At 39.8% G+C, this 19,654-nt stretch overlaps 1 protein-coding gene across 1 annotated transcript in view; it reads right to left on the bottom strand.

Moving 5' to 3' along the window:
- Nucleotides 1-1,631: 1,631 nt before the first annotated feature.
- LOC121961191 (copine-8) overlaps nucleotides 1,632-19,654 on the bottom strand; it is a 100,323-nt gene continuing 82,300 nt past the window's right edge. Inside the window, exons 14-20 of the mRNA XM_042511078.1 lie at nucleotides 15,798-15,844; nucleotides 14,830-15,011; nucleotides 13,733-13,860; nucleotides 10,585-10,687; nucleotides 8,032-8,089; nucleotides 7,774-7,847; nucleotides 1,632-2,659 (exon numbers count right to left, since the gene is read on the bottom strand). Coding sequence (XP_042367012.1) covers nucleotides 2,471-2,659; nucleotides 7,774-7,847; nucleotides 8,032-8,089; nucleotides 10,585-10,687; nucleotides 13,733-13,860; nucleotides 14,830-15,011; nucleotides 15,798-15,844 — 781 coding nt within the window. The 3' untranslated portion in view covers nucleotides 1,632-2,470. The remainder of the gene's footprint in view (nucleotides 2,660-7,773; nucleotides 7,848-8,031; nucleotides 8,090-10,584; nucleotides 10,688-13,732; nucleotides 13,861-14,829; nucleotides 15,012-15,797; nucleotides 15,845-19,654) is intronic.

Below are 19,654 nucleotides of genomic sequence, written 5' to 3'. Positions count from 1 at the left end.
TCGTTCATTACAACACTGAACAATCCTTACACATTCGTGACAAACACAGAACTCATTCATCAGACGTCATTTAGAAAGTTAAAACGGAAACCCGTCAGACATCCTCTGTGACTGACAATTGCGCAAATCATCCTCTTACACATGATTGGCGCATACAAATACACATCATAAAAACAAACATATAAAAGCTATATCAAAGCTAAAGGTGTAATAAAAAGAACAAACCGGAAAAAAAAATTAAAATGGAACAAAAAGCCAACGTAGGGAAAGAGTGTTTTTCTCTGCATTTTTGACCACTGGGCTCTTTATGCTCAAACAGTATTCAGTTTGAGAGCAGCTGCTGTCGTTTTAAACATGAGGCGGGGATGTGGTGTTGGACGACACAATGAGACGAAACCCCTGGGCACGTGGGCATCATATTGCCAAGGCAGTTTGGAGAGAGAGAGAGAGAGAGAGAGAGAGAGAGAGAGAGAGAGAGAGAGAAAGAGAGAGAGAGAGAGTAGCTGTGCTTCCATTCAAAGGTCAAATAAAGGCTATGCAAAATATGAATTGCACCATTTGAATCTCTGTCATCTTGGCAAGAAAAAACAAATTTGAAATGTAAAAAAGTAAAACATTAGTTCTTAAATGTTTACCAATGTGAAACTGCACAGTCACTTTGAAACAATGCACAAGACTACAGCAGGGTTTATGTCTTCTGCTTTGAATCAACAGGCTCCTACCCAGAAATGTACACAGGTCACAGTGACGCAGATCTTCCTTTAGTAGAAATAAATCTTTTATTTAACTGATAAGAAAAACAATAAACTAGAAAGATAATAAAGCCCCCATAAGATAACATTTTTAGTCTTTTGTTTGAGCTATTCTGGCTTAGATTAGAGGAAAAGTCAGTTAGCTGCTAGGCTAATTTATGCAATTGGATGCCATTATTCCAATAATGTCAGCATAATGCATAGCATAGTTGTCTCACTGAAATAGTTCAGTGAAGTGTATAGTTACAGCAAATTTTCAGGTATTTTATCAAAAAACAGAACACTACACAAATTAAATTATGGTAATAGATTAAAGGTGAGTATTTATGCCTAATTTTATGGCAATCCATCCAATTATTGTTGAGGTTTTTTGGTTTTAGTGGGTCCACCTACACTGCCATCCCTTGAGCCATGCCGCTAGCAAGACTAAAATATTAAAAACAGTAATGCACATATACTGGCTTTTTTGTCTTCCAAAAGACGCAAGAAACCTTATACAGGGGTACACGTTTCTGGGAAGCAGTGTGGAACCAATTTTACATCTAATAATTAATTTTGGAATTTGAACCATTTAGAAAGCAGATTAAGTCGGGTGAATCAGAGGACATTCCTCTGCTATTCATCACATTGTGCAATAAAACCTTTCCGTCTTCAACTGAGCACAAAAATGATGCATTTTCTACTCAGCTCATCATTATATCTAGAAAAAAATGTTGGATGGAAACACAGCTATTAGAAATGAGAGAGGGATAAAAGAAAGGAAAGAAAGAGAGAGGGAGAGAGAGAAGAAAAGCTGAAACAGGGAGACAGGCAGACTTCTCAGGCCTGAGAGCAGTGCAGACAGACAGACAGACAGACAGACAGACAGACAGACAGACAGACAGACAGAGAGGGTGAAGTGACGAATGGATACAGGCAGACAGACACCCACCCCCCAAAGACAGAGAGACAAATGAATGTTTGGACAGAAGAGGTAGTGCAGGACCACTATATGCATGCACTTGACTGAGGCTACACTCATGCAAAAGGTTAATACAAACACCAGAATACAGTACGGTACAGTACAGCACAGTACGGTACGGTACAGAGGGGCTACCAGGACCTGCACTGCTGCTACCTGACGCACATGCCAGGAGAGAGAGAGAGAGAGAGCGAGAGCGAGAGAGAGAGAGAGAGAGAGAGAGAGAGAGAGAGAGAATATTACAACCTTCATATTGGATCTATGTGTATATAAAAGTATCAACAGTAAAAATCCTTTTTGTGTTTACTGTAAACAATGAGTGAGTTAGAGAGAGAGAGAGAAAGAGACAGAAAAAGTAGAAGTCACATATGTCCAGATATTTACAGGAGAAGTTCGTCAAGTGATTCCTTTGTTTTGTCTGGAGACATTCTCTTCATGCATCCAAAGGTGTCTCTCATTTCCTCTTTCATTCATTCTTTTCCTTCCAGCTTAAAATTAAAACTCTCTCCGAAGCCTGCTCGTGTTACCCAGGCGTAAAAACAAAATCCAGACAGTCACAGGAATGCTTGACAGTGGAAGTAAACAGACTCTCATTGGCTTTTCCTGTCCTCAAAAAGCGACACTCTCCCGGCCCGACATGCAGCTTCCTGAACACGTGATCCACAAGGCATGGAGAGTGGCCTTTAGGGAAATGGATGTATTTCACGCGTAAAGTTCGGCTAACCCCCGTCTCCGAAAGCTGTCTCCCCCCGGCTCCTCATATCTGGGTTTGGATGGGTTGCGCTGGTGGCGTGTAGGGAGGCGGTGTTGGAGACGGCTTGATCCCGCGGGTCCTCATGTAGGAGAGGAACTGGTCAGGGATCTCAGCCAAGACGTCTTTGGCGAGCCGGGCCATGCTAAGGATGTGGTTCCCCGTCCGGTCGATGTAGTCTCTGAATGGGACAAACTGAGGGAGGGGAGGGAAGACTGTGAGTGACCAGTTGAAGTTAACACTCCAGCAACTGCTGCCAAACTGTTTTATACTTTGATTCCCCAAGACTTGAATAAATCATGGAGAGCACCATTCAACCAGGTGGCTCTTTTTCAGAGCAGAGTACTTTGACGAAAGAAGGAAAAGCACGTGCTTCATGGTGAGTAAGGACTGGAGTGATGGCGGGAATGTAGCTGGGAGGAGCGATCATGCAGCTGTCTTGTTGATGCTGGGACGTCTGGACAGTAACTCATTCAACAACCAGAAACCACTGATAACCAGAACTATCCGGACATACGGACAAGAATAAAGCAGCAGCAAACAATGTTCGAAGATTCAAAAAGGACTAAATTACAAGCACAAGTTAGAGAAGCCTTTGGGATAACATTTCACTGGTGATGTACTTTGTTTAATTCCATATAACAAATATATGATGAGCGTGACCAGGCTTCTCTTCCTCCCGCAGCAGCCGGACCTTCATCAAAGCGAAAAGGAATTGACGTAGTGTAATGATTTTACTCCAGAGAGTACCTTCAAAGCAAAGAGCGCTGACTCTGCAGCTACTTCTGGGGACTGAAATGTCCTCAGAATACTTACTTGGTAGTGCTGCTATGCTTTTTTAGAAAAAGTTGATGGAAGGGCCTGAAAAGTTGCTAAATCGTGTGAGAATGCTGTAAGATGGCAGTTCACGCGAGACTGAAAAACTTCATCGGCATAGCAGCCGGAGCTACACGGGCATGGCTTAGGAAAGGGTCAGATGAGCGAAGCAGGAGCGATGCAAATATTGAGGGGAAGTGATGAAAGGATAGACAGCTGGTTTAGTAAAGAGGGAAAATGAGAACAGTCAAATGAAAAGACAATATACGGAGATTAGAAAGAGGATTAAGAGCAGAGTGAAATGTCTGGGAGCAAAAAAACAAAAGTGGGCAGAATGCTAAGAAAATAATTGAAATGACATGATTCATCCCCTTTGTTTCAAGTTGCTTTGTTCGCTGCGTCAAGTGGAAGAAGCTCTTATGGACTGCAGGATTATTGCTACACAGAAGAGAGTCTCTCCTAATTAAGACGCTGCGCAGTCGCCCCTTTTTCAGAAATGAAACTCTGGTTGTCTGGTGAACAGGAGGAGGTGATCATCAGAACTTTCTCCTCAACAGCACCCGAAAAAGAAATATGATCCTGAATTTGATGAATAGCAAATCCGGATACCAATAATGTGCAAATTAGTGATGTCGTGTTTTTACTGAGAATATTAGGTATTAAGCTGGCTGACGCCGCTTAGGGCTGCTGGTGTGTAAAACTGAACCACTTCTAGTTTGAATACGGATAGAGGAGATGGGCACAGAGCCAGCAGCTACATACTAATACCTTGTTAGCTGCAGCAAATGTCTGGGATTAAATATTAGGCTGCAAATATGCAGGTTTAAATACAGAGATCAGCAATCCTTATTTACACATTAGCAAGGTCAAGAAAAGGCCACGAACAGGTTAGAAATAGTGACTTCCTGCCATTTGTCACACATACATAGAAGGACAATATCTTGGGATGTGCCTATCTGTTCTTTTTTCCCAACTGATTCCAGATCCCATACCTCAGCTACAGGCATGCTGGTACAGATACCCAATCCAATACCAGTGGTATCTCATTCTCAAACTTAACATCTGTATACAACACTGAGTGGGACTCACAGAGATCATTTTTAAAGCACAGCAGCCCGATGAGACTTGAGTAATGTAACCGAGTTTATGATGGCTGTTAGAGCTGGGTTAGGCAGTTTAATTTAGGCTTCATTGGAGAAAAATCCCATAATAGACTCTGAGCATATAGTAATTTAAGTGGTCTGAAAGAAAACCAGACTTCTGCACCTTGACTGTTCTACAAATGCAGATACACATGCACGCCCCTTCAGGTGGTGAAAGTCTGATTCATAGCAGAGGATCCTGCAGAAAACATTGAGAATGGACAGACGGAGGGTGTGCAAATTATTTAACACTGACAACTGTGGCAAGGCTGTTTGCAAGATAGAGCTTGTGGCCTGTTGACAGAGGTCTGCGCTCTCTGATTGCCCTTCTAATTTTCAGTTTTTCACAGATCCAAGCAACTGAGCACAATGTTGTCATAAGTGAAAGAAATGATGCCAAACCTATGAAAATAAATCCAAAGTTGTAATAATAGTAACAGAGGGATTTAGATAGACTGTTTGTGTGTTTACAATAATCTCTCCTTGCTGGGTTAACATCTGGTTGGAAGCACTAAACTCTCTTGGAGGTCGAAAGAGTTTCATTAAAGAATGAGGTACCACCCGCTGTTAGAGTGCCACTTCACCACAGAACAGGCACTGAAGTGATATTTATATCCAGACTAACTTATAATACGTTTTTTTACTGTTTTTGCTCTGGGACCCCTGGACACACGTTGACTCCTTTAACCATCAGGCCACCCTGCTGTGACTCATTATTTACACCTCAGACTGCTGCCTCCCTCACCATGTAAATCCACCTGCTGTGATGAAATAAACACGGCACATTTCAGTCACGGGTCACAGACCACAGGTTGAATGCTCCTACGCAGATGATACTGCTGACCCAAACAGGGACCGTTATGAGACTTTTATTTACTTAATGAGCTGATGTCACCTACAATCACAAGCTCACAGTAGAGGCCAATTTGTGCTGGGAACCCTCGCTGCCAAATGTGACCCTCACCGTGTCACTTGGGGTATTAGCTCACTGATAATGAGAGCCTGTAGGTAGAAGCGCTGTAATGTTCCAGCACTGAAACTTTTACACCATCTCCAGCTCTTTTCTGCATCGAGCGCCTGCGTATTGGAGTGTGAGTGTGTGTGTACTTGAGCTTGTTAAAAAGCCAACTAACGAGCATGCCTCCCTCGCCTATGTGTGCTGAGGGAGGGTGTGAGGGAGAAAGATATGACAGCAGTGGCAAAAAGGTCACGGAGGAGAAAAATGTGTCTCCTCTGTGTCACAACAAACAAACTAGTCACTCTGAATGCATTTCTTCTCGTTGCTTTGCTGCCGCGCAAAGACATGAATCTGAAAAGTGATACTTGTCATGGTAAGCTGATCCTTTATAGCAAAAAAAAAAAGGATACAAATAAAAAACACCAACAATACGGATGATTGACAGGCTGGAGGAATGACTATAAACTAATCATAGTTTAGAGCTTGAGCAGCCGATCCCAGTAAACTTTTAAATGCCATATTTTGATTGTCTCTGTGGTTGTTTTATAGTCAGGAGGCATGTGAAGAAAAGGAGTTAAAAAGTTGGCCTCTAATATGGCTAAGCTGCAGTAGCTCAGTGAAAAAGTCCCTTCTGTCTGAGTGACGGTAGACCGCACGCTGCCCTGTAGGCCAGAGTTTGAGCTGAGGGTCTCTGTTTATCCACTTTAATGAGAAAGAGACAGAGACTCTCAGACTCTGCACAGAAACTGAGGAGCATGCCATTATCTCTGTGTGGGTGTCTGTGTATGGTGCATCTTTGTGTCCATTTTGCCGTCAGGGGACAGGTGCTCTGCGGGGTCGAGGTGACCAGAATGGACAGAGTTGAACAGCCTGGACGGGACTCAGGTGTTCGTTTAGCCACTCATCTTCAAAACAGTGACAAGACTTGCACAAAAATTCTTCTAAAAAAGGTGTGTGTTTTTGGGGAGAAGTGTCTTTCTAATGGTCTGTCTAACATTTTACAACATCCACTGAATGAGTTTTGATACGACCTCGGGGCTCCAGAACTCCAGGGGTCTAATAAGCTTGAAGCTTACTGTGATTACAACTTCTGATTTATTTTCCATTTTGTTTAGGAATATGCACCACTTAACCACTGACATGATAAGAGATAGGGCTGGGACAACATTATGCTCCTGATTTAATTGTATAACAATACTTGGGCGCTCATTCGATGTGTATTGCAAATCTACAAGTATTGTGATTCAATATATACAATATAATTTTATGATACAATATATTTAATTATTGTAATTTTGTATACTTTTTTTTAGATTATTTTTGGGGCTTTTATTGCCTTTAATTGATAGGACAGTGTGAGTGTGAAAGGGGTTAGAGACAGAGGGGGAGACGTGTAGAAAAGGGCAGAGGTCGGACTTGAACCAGCGGCCGCTGTGGTGAGGACACAGCCTCTGCACATGGGGCGCCCCTCTATCCACTGAGCCACCAGGCACCCCTTATGTACTTTTTTAACACTAACAGGGGAAAAATTTAGCAGTTAGCTGTAGCAGCTCCAATTAAACCAGCACAAAACCCAGCCCTAGGGTTCACAGCAGGCTAATCTGGGGTCTAATCTGTGTAATGGTAGCAACAGAAAGTTTGCTGATTCAGCGTGTAGCCGGGGATGTCAGGGATCAAATCCATGGCGCTGGGGTTTCCGCTGGCTGAATTCAAGTTGCCATTGTCTCCTTTCTCAATTAGCATTTCTTGAGGATGACATCATATTACTCATAGTTGACAACATAAAAGTGGTAAGTCCTTTACATCTCCACATGGACTTAAATAAAGAAACTGAATTATATCTGTACAAACATAAAAAAAGATTTAGGATATAAGATAATTAAGTGAAGTGAATTTGTCAGCATCCCTACCAAGATACCTTATACTGATCAGTTTTGAAGACCTTTATATCCCAATTTTGTGCTTCTAAGCTGCGTATTCCTAACTGAATCAGCTAAGTAAAATTACAATGGTGAAACCAAAGTATTCCAGAACAGACATTGCAAACATTATGCAGAGAAATGGAGGCACACAGGATTAATAGGGTACTGGCAGTTAGTTGTAGCACTACATTACACTACATTTTTATTTCCCCTGGTGTTGTATAGTTCATTAACTTGGCCTTGATTTTTACTGCTGGTGGTTCTAAAAAACAGAATCATATTTAAAAGAAATCTTAAGGGATACATTTAGAAAAGTGATGACGAACGATCTAGGGTGCCAAGAGGCAGAGCTCATGTGCAATTGGGGCCGTAGTTTCATTTTGGATTGCTGTCAAATCAATCAGACTTTACATGGGAGAACAATAAAAACAGCAGTGGACAACGGTTTGAGAGAAAAAAAGGAGTGTGTACCTGAACAATGTCCCTCTCAGCGTATCTGCCTCTGGATGAGATTCTGATTTCGTCACCGTCCAACTCAACCATGGCTGAGGACAAGGAGAATAAAACACATTATCTCTCACTGTTGTCAAATAGTTAAAAAAGAGACCTACAGAGAGTCAATTACAGCCTGCAAAACACAAAATATCAAATCAGGACTTTGAAAATACAGCTTATTTTCTCTAGCAACATAAATAATACTTGGAAGTTTACAAGTTCTTGTCGACTTACCATCAAATTCTGCAGGCCCCACCCCAACGATGATGATCGACATCGGCAGACAGGCGGCCTACAGGTCAGGAGAGAAACAATCAACATTTGATACATTTCAAAACTTGAAACTTTTCTTTTCACCTCTAATACGTGTATCTTCTCATGCGCGTCATTAACGGGATAAAAAATATACAACCTTTGCTTTCATCAGCATTAAACAAAGCATTTGCAGATTCATGTCTTGCCAACATGTATACATTATTTGTAAACGTGTGTTTTTTCTGCAGCACCTCCTGCAGTGCTGCGTGGGTCGAAGCTTCACAGTGAATAATATTGGAGACGAGAGAATCAACAACACGGCTTGAACTCGCTGACGGCTTATAAATGACATGTGTTATGTGGTTATTCAAAGAGAGGGATGGTGAAGTGTGCGTGTGCATGCTTGGCGTATTTGAGGAATGGGTCGACCTCAGGCGGTAGAGCAATAGATGATGTTATCAAAACATCTTGTTTATTTTTCCCTCCCCTTGGTGAAGGTCTTTTTTGTGTCTTCGCTGAATTTTGCTCTTTTTTTTTGGCATCTCCTCATCTCTGCCACCTTCTTCAACCCTGCCGCCTCCTTCTCCTCTGTCGGCCTCCTTTTCTCCTTAACATTTCACTCTCAACCTCTCCCTCTCTGCCTTCAAAGGCCTGAGCTGGATCACTGCCTTCATACACACACACACAAAAATACAGCTGTTGTTCACTCTTCACTTTGTTTGCATTCTGCAACACACTCTGGCTTCCCTCTGGAGCATGCTGCGACTTGACAGTGATGGAGAGGACGGACGGAGGGTGAATAACAGGCTGTCAGAAGTGAGGGCGGCACAGCAAACATAAAAAAAAAAAAATAACAGTAGTTAAGGCTCCCCAGTCACATCATATTTCTGTTGACACTCAAGGAATGATGGATATGTAGAGGTGAGTAAAAATATGCATCAATACCAAAAATCTGAACGATCCCTTATGTTTATGTGTACTCTGAGACTTACATGACTCTGGTAGATTTACATTATCTTTTAGTAAGCCTCAGCATATGTGCCTATTCTACGCGTAGTAATTCCACAGTCAGTACATCTATAAGCTGACAGTGAGCTGCCTAACAGTGTAATTAGGAAAATACAGGCACAGCTGCTCTTCAGCTTTCATTCAAAGACAGATTTTTTGCTCCCAGGAGCGGCACAAGTGATGATAACAAAGACTTAAGAGACATATTTTTTGGCCCAAATGTAAAAAGTTCTCCTTAGGGAAGTTCTACTTGTATGCATACATTCATGGTTTTATATTATAGCTCTAGCATGCAGGACGTAAGGGGATATATTGACAGAAATAATTATGTTTTCATTAGTACATAATCACCTGAAAATAAGAATTATGTATATATATCATTTATATCTGCAACTGGAGGAGGTCCTCTTTCACTGAGTCAACCATGTTGTCTCTACAGCAACCCGGAATGGACAAACAAAACATCAGCTGTACCATTTGCGTGTTCACATCGGCCGTATTTCTGCCTGGCACGTAGGAGAAGTTTCAGTTCTGCAGCCTCATCACTAGAGGCCACCAAATCCTACACACTGGACCTTTAAGCAACTTTATGAAATACTACACAGTGCTGCATAATTCTGGCATTAACTGCAAATGTTCTTTTGTTGATATGTCTGTTTTGATAAATATTCTTTCTTTTCATTTATTTTTTGCCTTCTTTTTAAACTATTCACATCATAACCATAAAAATGTAAAAATAACATACGAGAACAAAAACGATACACCTCTCCTAACATCACATTCATACAGAAAAAAACACAAGCAGGCTGTTTTGTAGATATAATGTATATACATACGTTTTTAACTAAATCAGCAGCTGTGTTAACGCCAGCATTTCTTTCTTCAATCATTCATCTGCTTTGGTTTTTTTTATGTTCCAAATTTTTACATCTGCCTTTTTATGTTACTTTTCATCTTTGATGAGGCACATTGTATTCCATCTTTGTGTATAAAATCCCCAACATAAATCAAGTTTCATTACTGAGGGACTGATTTGCACCTTCACAGCATTTTTAACTCTTTCGGGTAAGGAGAGAACAGTACTCAAGAGACACTCACTCGCTCCTCAATGAGCTGCACAATGATCTACTGATACAAGTTTTGGTGCAGAAACAGTTTTTGTGATGCAAGGCTGAATCATAGCAAGGCAGTGTGCTCAGAGCCTGGCCAAGGATGCAAACAAACTCATGTCAAACCACCTGTTTAAATGTTATTTAGCAATGCAGTTGATGGTGTGATCGCTCCACATCAGCCAGCCTTCAGCTTCCATTTGCATCGTGTGCTTGCTGTCAGGTCTAGTCATCGTTTATTGTTACTTTTAAAGCAATTTACAGACGCAATTGATGTTTCATCAACTAAAAGACTCATGAGGAGGACACCCTTTTAAATGAATTCTGTTTTCAGTAAAGTGTCTGATTTTCTCTTTTTGTTTTGGTTGTTTAAAGTGCAGGGTCAAGCGCTCACAGCCACAGCAGACGCACTTACATTGACAATAGACTCCTTGGTCTGGGCCATGTCTGAGATGACGCCATCTGTGATGATGAGGAGCACAAAGTACTGGGAGCCGTCCTTCACTGACGCTGCATACCTATGCACAAAAAACATACACAAAACAACCTTAGTAATGATTTCTGCACTACCATCCTCATCTTTTGTGTACCACGATGACTCATTACTTGAACTTATTAAGCATCATTCTGTGTGGTTTTAATTAGTGTACTCAGGTGGATCTCAAATTAAATAGAGTACACCCAAATAGTTGAGTGGGAATGAGGCATTACAGAGTTTCTGAAATGATTTTTTTCAATAAATAAATATTACTTTCCTCCCACTCCAGAGCATATTAATCTGTCAAGTAGTTCTCTACATACTTCTCTTTTTTTGTCGATTCAAAAGATCGTCAGCTCAATAAGGCTTTCCATTTTTGTTGAGATGTTAAGTGTGACCTTTCACTCCTGTGTAAGTCATGAACTGACTGTTACTGATGTTGACTCATGTCTTGAGCTTTGAGTTTCAACTCATAATAAATCATAATGTAATGCCATTTTAGCAACACAATAATAATACATTGAATTAAAAAAATTTTATTTATTTGTCAAAACAAGTTTGTTGGAAGCTCTTGCATCTCAGTCTGAATGTTTCAATCTGTGTGTTTTGAATTCTCAACCTTCTTTTTTTTTTTGACCACCTATAGTTTTGTAGGCGAACACAACTATTTTAATTTTTTCCAACTGGCACTCAGTTTCCTGTCATTAGTTCCTTATACTTCTCTCCTTCAACTCGATTAGATGCTGTAGGATAGTTCAAAAAAGTTGATTTGAGGAATTAAGTGTGTGAAATAAATACCTTTTACTGTTAGTTGATTCACAAAGTGAAGGGAAATGAATTGATTTGTGGCACATTTTTAAATAAAATACTTTGAAGTCATTTTGAAGTCAAAAGCCTCAAGTCCAAGTGAAGTCACGACGAGTCACTGGTGTTAAAGTTTGAGTCGGTTTGCAAGTCTTTTTTGATTTTGTCAAGTTGAGTTAATAGTCATCAAAAATTTGTGTCAAATCTGTGACAAACAGAGGAGAGAAGGTGGGATGTAAAGTCTGGAGTTACAGACTTAAGAAGAACATGTGTTTGGTAACTTATTGTAGGCAGGCTTGAAGTTTACAAATAGGCATTAAAGATGTAGAAAGATACTACATGTATCCAAAACTAGTTGTAAAAGTTTTTAATGAGGATCAGTTTGTGGAATGTGTGCTGCTGATTAGTATGGTATTTACCAAACTGGGACGCTTCTTTGAAGTCAAATCTTGTAGCAAAAATTAATGAGATGCAGTGCAGCTGAGAGAAGCCACAAATTTATGTTCAATGTGTTGGGTTTTTTTACATTAAAATGAACATATCTATGTTTCTCACATGCAGTGATGATAAAACATTTTGTTTTCTACTTTGAATTGGATTTTTGTGTTTTATCCTCTGTCATCTGCATGGACCAAGAAAATATTGTTTCCTCCAAGCAATCTGGTTCAACGAGTTCAGTTTGTTATACAGATCAGTTATTTTTGTTTCCTTATTCAAAAGTTGTGGATGGTAGCTATAGAACTGCTCCATTCTGTCCTGTTTTTTTGTTACAGCTCTGTTGAGGTACCTAGCACACAGTTCCGATACTAATGTATACAGCGTGAACCCCCGAGTGCAACACATAACACTGTAAGGTGGTGATGTGACAAGGTGTAAGAACACCTTACACATCACTTTTTGTGAAGTTTAAACAAACAAGATATAACGTATTAAGTAGTGAGGTTTAGAGGACATTCGTTTGATCTCCTTCAAAAATATTGTGAGAAGGCAACAAGCAGCTTATAAAAAAAATGCTTAAAAATTAAAGAAATTAGTAAAAAACTTACTTGACAATTACTTGGAAAAAAACTTAAACGAAAATGAAAACAAACAAGAGAATGACCTGAAAAAGTGCTGAAACTTAAAAAATATAAGCAATTAATCTGTAACAGCATACATATATTATACACATATATAATGAAAAATAACTATAAAGAGGTGTTTTTTTTGTAATTTCCCCCAAGTTTCTAAATAATAATCACCAATTTTTAAACTAATTTTCGGGTCATTTTGTTGGCACACTTTACTAATTTCTTCCAATTTCTGTGACATTTCTTGCCAAGTTGCTCATTAACCCCCCCCCCCCCCCCCCCCCCACACTTTTTTTTTTTTTAAGAAATCAAAGCAATTTGCTAATGTTTTTGAGGGTTAAACAGATGTGAAAGGCGTCTGAACGCAGCAAAAGAAAGCTAATGTTGATACAGGTTTGAAAGGGTTAATGCAAACTAAACTAAGCTAAATGCCTCCCAGCTAAAGTCCGATATTTAACAGAAAGACATGACAGATAAAGTGGCATCAATTTTCTCATAAAACGCTCAGCAAGAAAGTGAGAAAGACACCTAGACTTTACTCAAACTGTTCCTTTGAAATTAGTGATCTGTTTTTGCATTAAAAAAAACAACATGCTAGAAAGGAGCTTACAAAGCAAAGACGGAAATTCATAAAGGGGGTTTGATGGAAAGATCATAAGTAAGTCGGGTATTTGAGGTGACTTCACAGGCTAAATAAGGGGAAACTGCTGCCTCTATGTTACTGCTTGTTTCACCGTTTCCCTTCAGAGTGCCTCTTCATGTGTAACGACGCAATTAAGATTTCAGTAAATAATCTTCTTAATATGTGAGGCAACCTGATGAGAGGCTTCTCTTGAGCACATCTCTTTAATTACACACTTGCATGAATAGTTGCTTAATGTATTTTTTTTTTTATATTTCAGAACATTGTCAGGATCACATGTCTGCACAGCTTCCCTGCAGCATTTACTAAGTTCTCCATGTAGACACAAAAAAACCCATGAAATCAGCTCTTCTCTCTCCCTCAAACTTGTTAGCTACCTGGCAACACCTCCTGCACAGAGTCTATAAACAGAAAACTTGAGAACACATGCTGAGTGTCACTCCCAAAGTGAAATGAACTTGGTGTTTTTTCATGCATATTCAAATGATCTGAAGTTCATTTTATAAGCAGCGATAGCAAATATGCAAGCGTAAAACTGTGTGTGTGTGTGTGTGTGTGTGTGTGTTACCTGGCCACATGGTTGATTACGGGAGAGAAGTTGGTGGGTCCGTAGAGTTGAACTGACTTTAGACTCTGGTAGTAGGCTTCCATCACGCCTTCAATACCTGTACAGTACGGGTTCTGAGGGTTTCCGTTCTACATTAAAGAGAGGAGAGAGAATCGTCTTTGACTTTTATTTTTAAATTCTGATACATTGAGGAGAAACTGATGGAACAAACAGGCTTCAGGATGTTTTTTTATATTCCAGTGTTGTGTCTTGAAAACAGTGACGAGAAAAGTCTAAAAAGAAATTGACTGATTAATTTGTATATGTATCTGTACACCACAGGTAGGGTAAAGGAACAATTTTGCACATGTTCTTGAGTCACTTAGGTCATGTTAGTTTTTTTGGCCCTTTTCTTGTGCGACAGCTGGATTCTCACGAGATCTTGCGGAATCATGAGGTCACATTGCTCTTCTCCTGTGGCTTCGTCAAGAGTTTGATTTTACCAACTGGCTCTGATGGTGTGTTTGTTGATCGGATTGGTTGAAGTAAGCCTGCGATAAGGCCCTTTGCAAACCAAGTCTGTATTGTTCTTTAAAAATTTTTACCCATTTGAAAATGAATACGTCTTAATGTTTTGTTGATCACTTTTACACACAATACTCTACTTATAACACTTCAATTTTCTGCATCTTTTTGCATGCATAAAAAGCATTTAGAGAATTGTTTGACCAAGACACAGTGAAGAACATGTGGTGTAAATGCAAAGTGGAGCAATTGTGTCTTGACATTTTGTCTCATATTGCAAATTTTTGCAAGAATAAAACAATAAAATGCAACAATGCAACAATAAAATGCATTAGACTCAGTGTGAAAGGTTTCTGTGTGTAATGATATTTATCGGATGATGGATTAAAAGAAAAGTATCTTCAGGGACGAAATGTCACATGTTTACTTTGTCAGTTAGGCACTGGAAAAGAAAAATATACCACGTACCAGAAAAAAAAGTAATATTGGAGAAAAAAAACATAGTTTAGGTACAAAAAAATCTAAACTGTGATGAAAATATCCAGTGGAAGAGCCACCTAAATTGACTTTTCATGAATAATATGTGTTCGTACCAGCGCAAACTCGTGGGAGATCCGTCCGTCAGGTGGCAGCTTGGCTCCAAACCCCAGCGCTGGAAACATCTTGTCACTGTCGTAGTCTTGGATGATTTCTCCCACTGCCTTCAGGGCCATCCCGTAGGCATTAAGCTGATAGGGACTCATGTAGTGGAGAGATGTGGGCTGAGCTGGGTTACCTGTTTGTGACAAAGAGAACGCACACAGTCAGAGGATACTCAGCGGGCGTGATTATGTGTTTGGACAATGGAAGACATGAGGTGGTCACAGCATCAAGGAGACAATGAGCTAAGGTAGGTGTTATTTTCTGCTCAAATGTGTAAATGATTTATGGAAGTTAAGTGACGATAAGTCTCAGTTTTAAACCTTCATGAAACAACACTGCTGGCAAAATAGCAGATTAGATGCTTCGCAGCAAGTTGTTGACAGTGTTCAAGCGAAAAAATGTATATTCTGATTAAATGTTTTGGGGCACCTTCACGTTTATCTTGTCAGATCACCTTATCCGGCGTCCATGTAAGAAGTGTTATCCATGTAACCGCAGCAATAGTTACACTCTGAATGTCACGTAGAGCTTCTTTTACATTTTTTTTTAACCTTTTTACAGCTTGATATTCAGATTTTAGAGAGAGCAAAATAAGGTCAAATACACCTTCACCTCAAAGTAAAACACATAGAATTTGGCTCTGTTGCCACCTCCTGTCCTGCCAGGACCGAGCTCAAGGGTAAATGGATAACACCGTCCTTAATCACAGCTATCGTAGCGTGTTAGTGCACTCAGCTTTGGCTGCCAGGTGTGATGGAGAGGGCTATTAGGAAACACTTGATTCCCCATCTGCATATATTTGAATAAAATCTCCTGAGGCATTCAGTGCACTTTCTGTCTTTTTATGTGGGTCTCTAAATGTGTGTGTGCTCATGCAAAATGTGTGTGTGTGTGTGTGTGTGTTTACTGTGAGGCTCACCGTTGGAAGCTGTGAAATCAATGGCCACAGTGAAGTTAATCTGGGTCCTGAGAAGACAAAAAGCATAGATTCATTAATCAACAATCATTTACCCCCCTCTCTTTCTCCATCTCTCTCTCTCTCTCTCTCTCTCTCTCTCACACACACACACACACACACACATACACCTGTGATCCAATCAGAAACGATCAGAAGAAATGAACTGCAGACGTAATCAAATCAAAGTGATCAATGTTTGAGAGAGTAAACAGAGTTTGTCCCGCCCTGCAGCTGTGGAATGAGTATGCAACAAGTTAGTGACTTTCACACCAAATGCCTGAGTATGGCATGGCTCAGAGGAAGGTTGCTGCTTATAAACGAACAACAACTATACTCTCCTAACAACTACACGAGTAAAGAGCAGCATGTGCCAAACTGACTTTGCTCCCAAAATTCAACTCCATCAGCCTTCAGCTTTGACCCTTTGCAAGATGCATCCAATTGAGTGCTAACAGTTCTGTGAGGTTTTACTTGGGAACAGTGGTGCTTTTCACTAAATCCTGACATCGACAATTTTAACAGCATAAAGTTTACCACTGTCACCATCTTAGTTTAGCATGCTAGCAGTTATTAATTAGCACTAAACACAACGTACGACTGAGGTTCATGAAGAATGTTTGTGCAGGTGTTTGGTCATAAACTTTTTTTCACCTGATGATGGTGCTATTATAAAATTCAGGGATTCACCAAAGTTCTTATAATTCATCCTGAAAAGAAAATGATTGAGTTCACCAAATTTCATTTCAATCCATCCAAAAGTTAAGACATTACAAATGTTCAAAATTAAAAATGTCAACCTCATTTTGGTGCTCAAGGTATATATATTTGGAACTGTTTAAATAATCATTTCCAGCAGTACCTATACAGCGGTACCAGCTGCGCTTTCTGACTCTCTTTTACTGTTAATCTTTACTTTAGTGATTCTGTTGTTCTCTGCCACCAACTAAGACAAGAAATGTCATTATAGTCATGTTATATTTATGTTATATGTATTTATACCATCAATGTAAATTATCTTATGGTATTGAAAATGATGTCAAATAATGATAGTTTTCAAGGTATTGTATCAACATTAGGAATTCCAGCATTGTGACTATTGACTAGTTACTATTGACTTTGTCATCTCTACAGCCTTTATGCTCAAACTACTCAGAAGTCACTGTCCAAAAGAACAGAAATATCAGATTAGATCCTACCTTTTGTGTCTTTACATATTTCAGATTTTGATAATTTACACAGACATTTAGATAACAGCCTGTATAGAAAAATCAAGCTGTTCTGTATCACAATAAAACATAAAAAACACATTTACAAGCTTACTTCCTGATCAAATGTGTTTTTGCTAGAACTCTTCCTTCAACACATTCATGTTTTTGTGGCAGCCCACCATAACATTAACATCATTCATTCAGAGAGGTGTTAGAATATGCTGTTTGGATATTCAGAGCACCACACTACCCGAGCAGCAGGGCATTTTCTGGGCACAGACGGAGCAGTGGAGCACCAGGTACGGTGCAAGTGAAACTTAAGCATTTGGCGGGTGTATCTCTTAGAACAACAGTGCTCTCATTTCATTGTAGAGCGTCACATTTGGTTTAGGAACATAATAATTATTGTCTATTGTTTTTCCATCCTAAAGATGAAACTGGCTGCATCCCATGAAAACTGTGTAGCCGCAAACCAGCGCTGGGTGCAAAAAATTAGATGCAAACAATGAAGACAAAGCTTTGTCAAAGAGACATGAAACAAGACAAACAACACACACGCAACTCTATCTATCACACTTCTCTATCAAACCATTGTTAACCTGCAATAACAGTGTGTGTTCAAGCGCTCTGTGGGCCAGTCACCGCTTTTTCGCACCAATCCTCATCCGCTGCCAAACACAAAAACACACACAAAAAGCCTTCCTGTCTGCATTACACACATCTCCTGTTTTGAGATAGTATCAAACAGCCAGCAGCTCAGCAGCTTTGTCACCTTTACAGGTCATGTGAGGTAAAGGCACTGTGCTGTCCGGAGGGAACAGGGTGAGAGGCAGAGACATTTAATGATCAGCCCACACCTTTGGGGGTTTCAAAACATAGGAAACCTAAAAGGCCAGGGGCGTGGAGCTGCCCTCTCATGTTAGCATATAACAGTAGTAAAGCTGCAGCTTGAATAATGAGAGGAGGAATAAAAAGAGAGAGGGAGAAGAGAAGCTCCTAAATGCAGACTTTATGCTCCCAAACAACATTCAACCGAGGGACTGTAATTTCTTCTGGATTTCTACTTTTAATGTCAAGTAGTACCTACTGCACATGCATACAGTGTATGTTATTCAGCTGTCAGTGGCAGAGTTGAGCTAAAACCGGGACCAGTAGGCAAGCACTTGCCTTTTGGGTTTGTTTAATATTCTAATGTTTAATGAAAAGTGTCTAGAGTTTTAGGATATTTATTTTTATTTATCCTAAGAAAGCAAGAATATCAGAAAGAAGGTAGTTGTAATATATTATTACAAAACATATATAAAATTAATAATAATGGACCCCAATTATTTTTTAGCTGTGCTAATAATAAGGGTAGAGACTACTGTTATTACTCTTTCAAGATGCCTCAACAACTCATGTCATATATTGCCATGACATTTTGCACAGATGTTAATGTTTCCCAGCTTTCTTCTTTGTAGTGATTGGTTTGGCGGGTGTAGTACAGAAGAAAGAAAATAGTTCTTACATGAAACTGCTCACAAAAAGGTCTGTGGATTATCATGATTTCAGGAAAAAGAAATTGCTGGTGAGTTTTTTAAACGTAATTTTTTGCCGCTTTGAGCACCACAAGCCTAGTTCCATTATACTGGAGACAAGGCAGACGGCTACGGTCGATATCTCCAGCACTTGGCAACTAACACCGAAATAATCTAGACTGAAGAATAGCACCACGGGTAGGAGGAAAAATATGCATGCAACGTTCCCTTTAGGAGATGTAAAGGAGTTTAAAACAGATCATCCAAAATCATCAGTATAAACAAGATTGCCCTTACTTAATAAAAAAGTTGAATAACTTTATTCATCCAACAGTGATGCTTCTCCTCAACATAATAAACTATCAAGAACATTTCAGTAAATATTTTCTTTTAGAGGACAGCAGCAAGGATGAGGGAGCAGGGAGAGGAGATCTGAGTGAATTCTGGTCCAGTTCTGCACATTGGCACAGACAAGCTTCAGCCTAAATTATGCATGCCCTCTTTCTCTCCTACCCAATCTCTCTCGGCACACACAAACACACACACATAAAGTTTGAGAGAGGACATGCAATCGTGTGAGTGTGAAGGGACAGCCAGAAAAACAAGGTGATTTGAGGGACGGACAATAAAAAGAGACAAAAGACGACAGAATCGATGTAAAGGAGACGAGCGGAGCTTGATTAAACACGTCATTCTGCAACGTCAGCACAAGAAAACAACAATGTCGACATCACATCAGCAGTATGAGTCACACATTATGTACAATTTCAAAACATGACAAAAGCAGAAATTGACGACAGAAGGGTTTTAAATCAGAGGATATTGGCTGAATACTTTTCAAAAGTGAGTTCCAATTGTTGAGTCACTGGTATTGATCGACAACCTCAAACGTGTGCAGTTTGACTGTGATCACTCGGTGCTAAGAGACTGTAAAATTCAAGAGTCATAAGCAGGGTAACTTGAAAGTCAATGTGAGAGTGTCTTGCTTTGCAAAGTGAGTATCACCCCAGTGTTTGACATCATAATTCAGACTTCAAATGTTAGAGAATATTAATATCCAGAGCAGAACACGGGACTCTCTCCAAAAGGTCGA

This window comes from Plectropomus leopardus, chromosome 22, assembly GCF_008729295.1.
Source record: "Plectropomus leopardus isolate mb chromosome 22, YSFRI_Pleo_2.0, whole genome shotgun sequence".
NCBI lineage: Eukaryota > Metazoa > Chordata > Actinopteri > Perciformes > Serranidae > Plectropomus > Plectropomus leopardus.
Note: the sequence above shows the minus strand (reverse complement) of the source record. Positions and strands in the feature narration are given on the sequence as shown.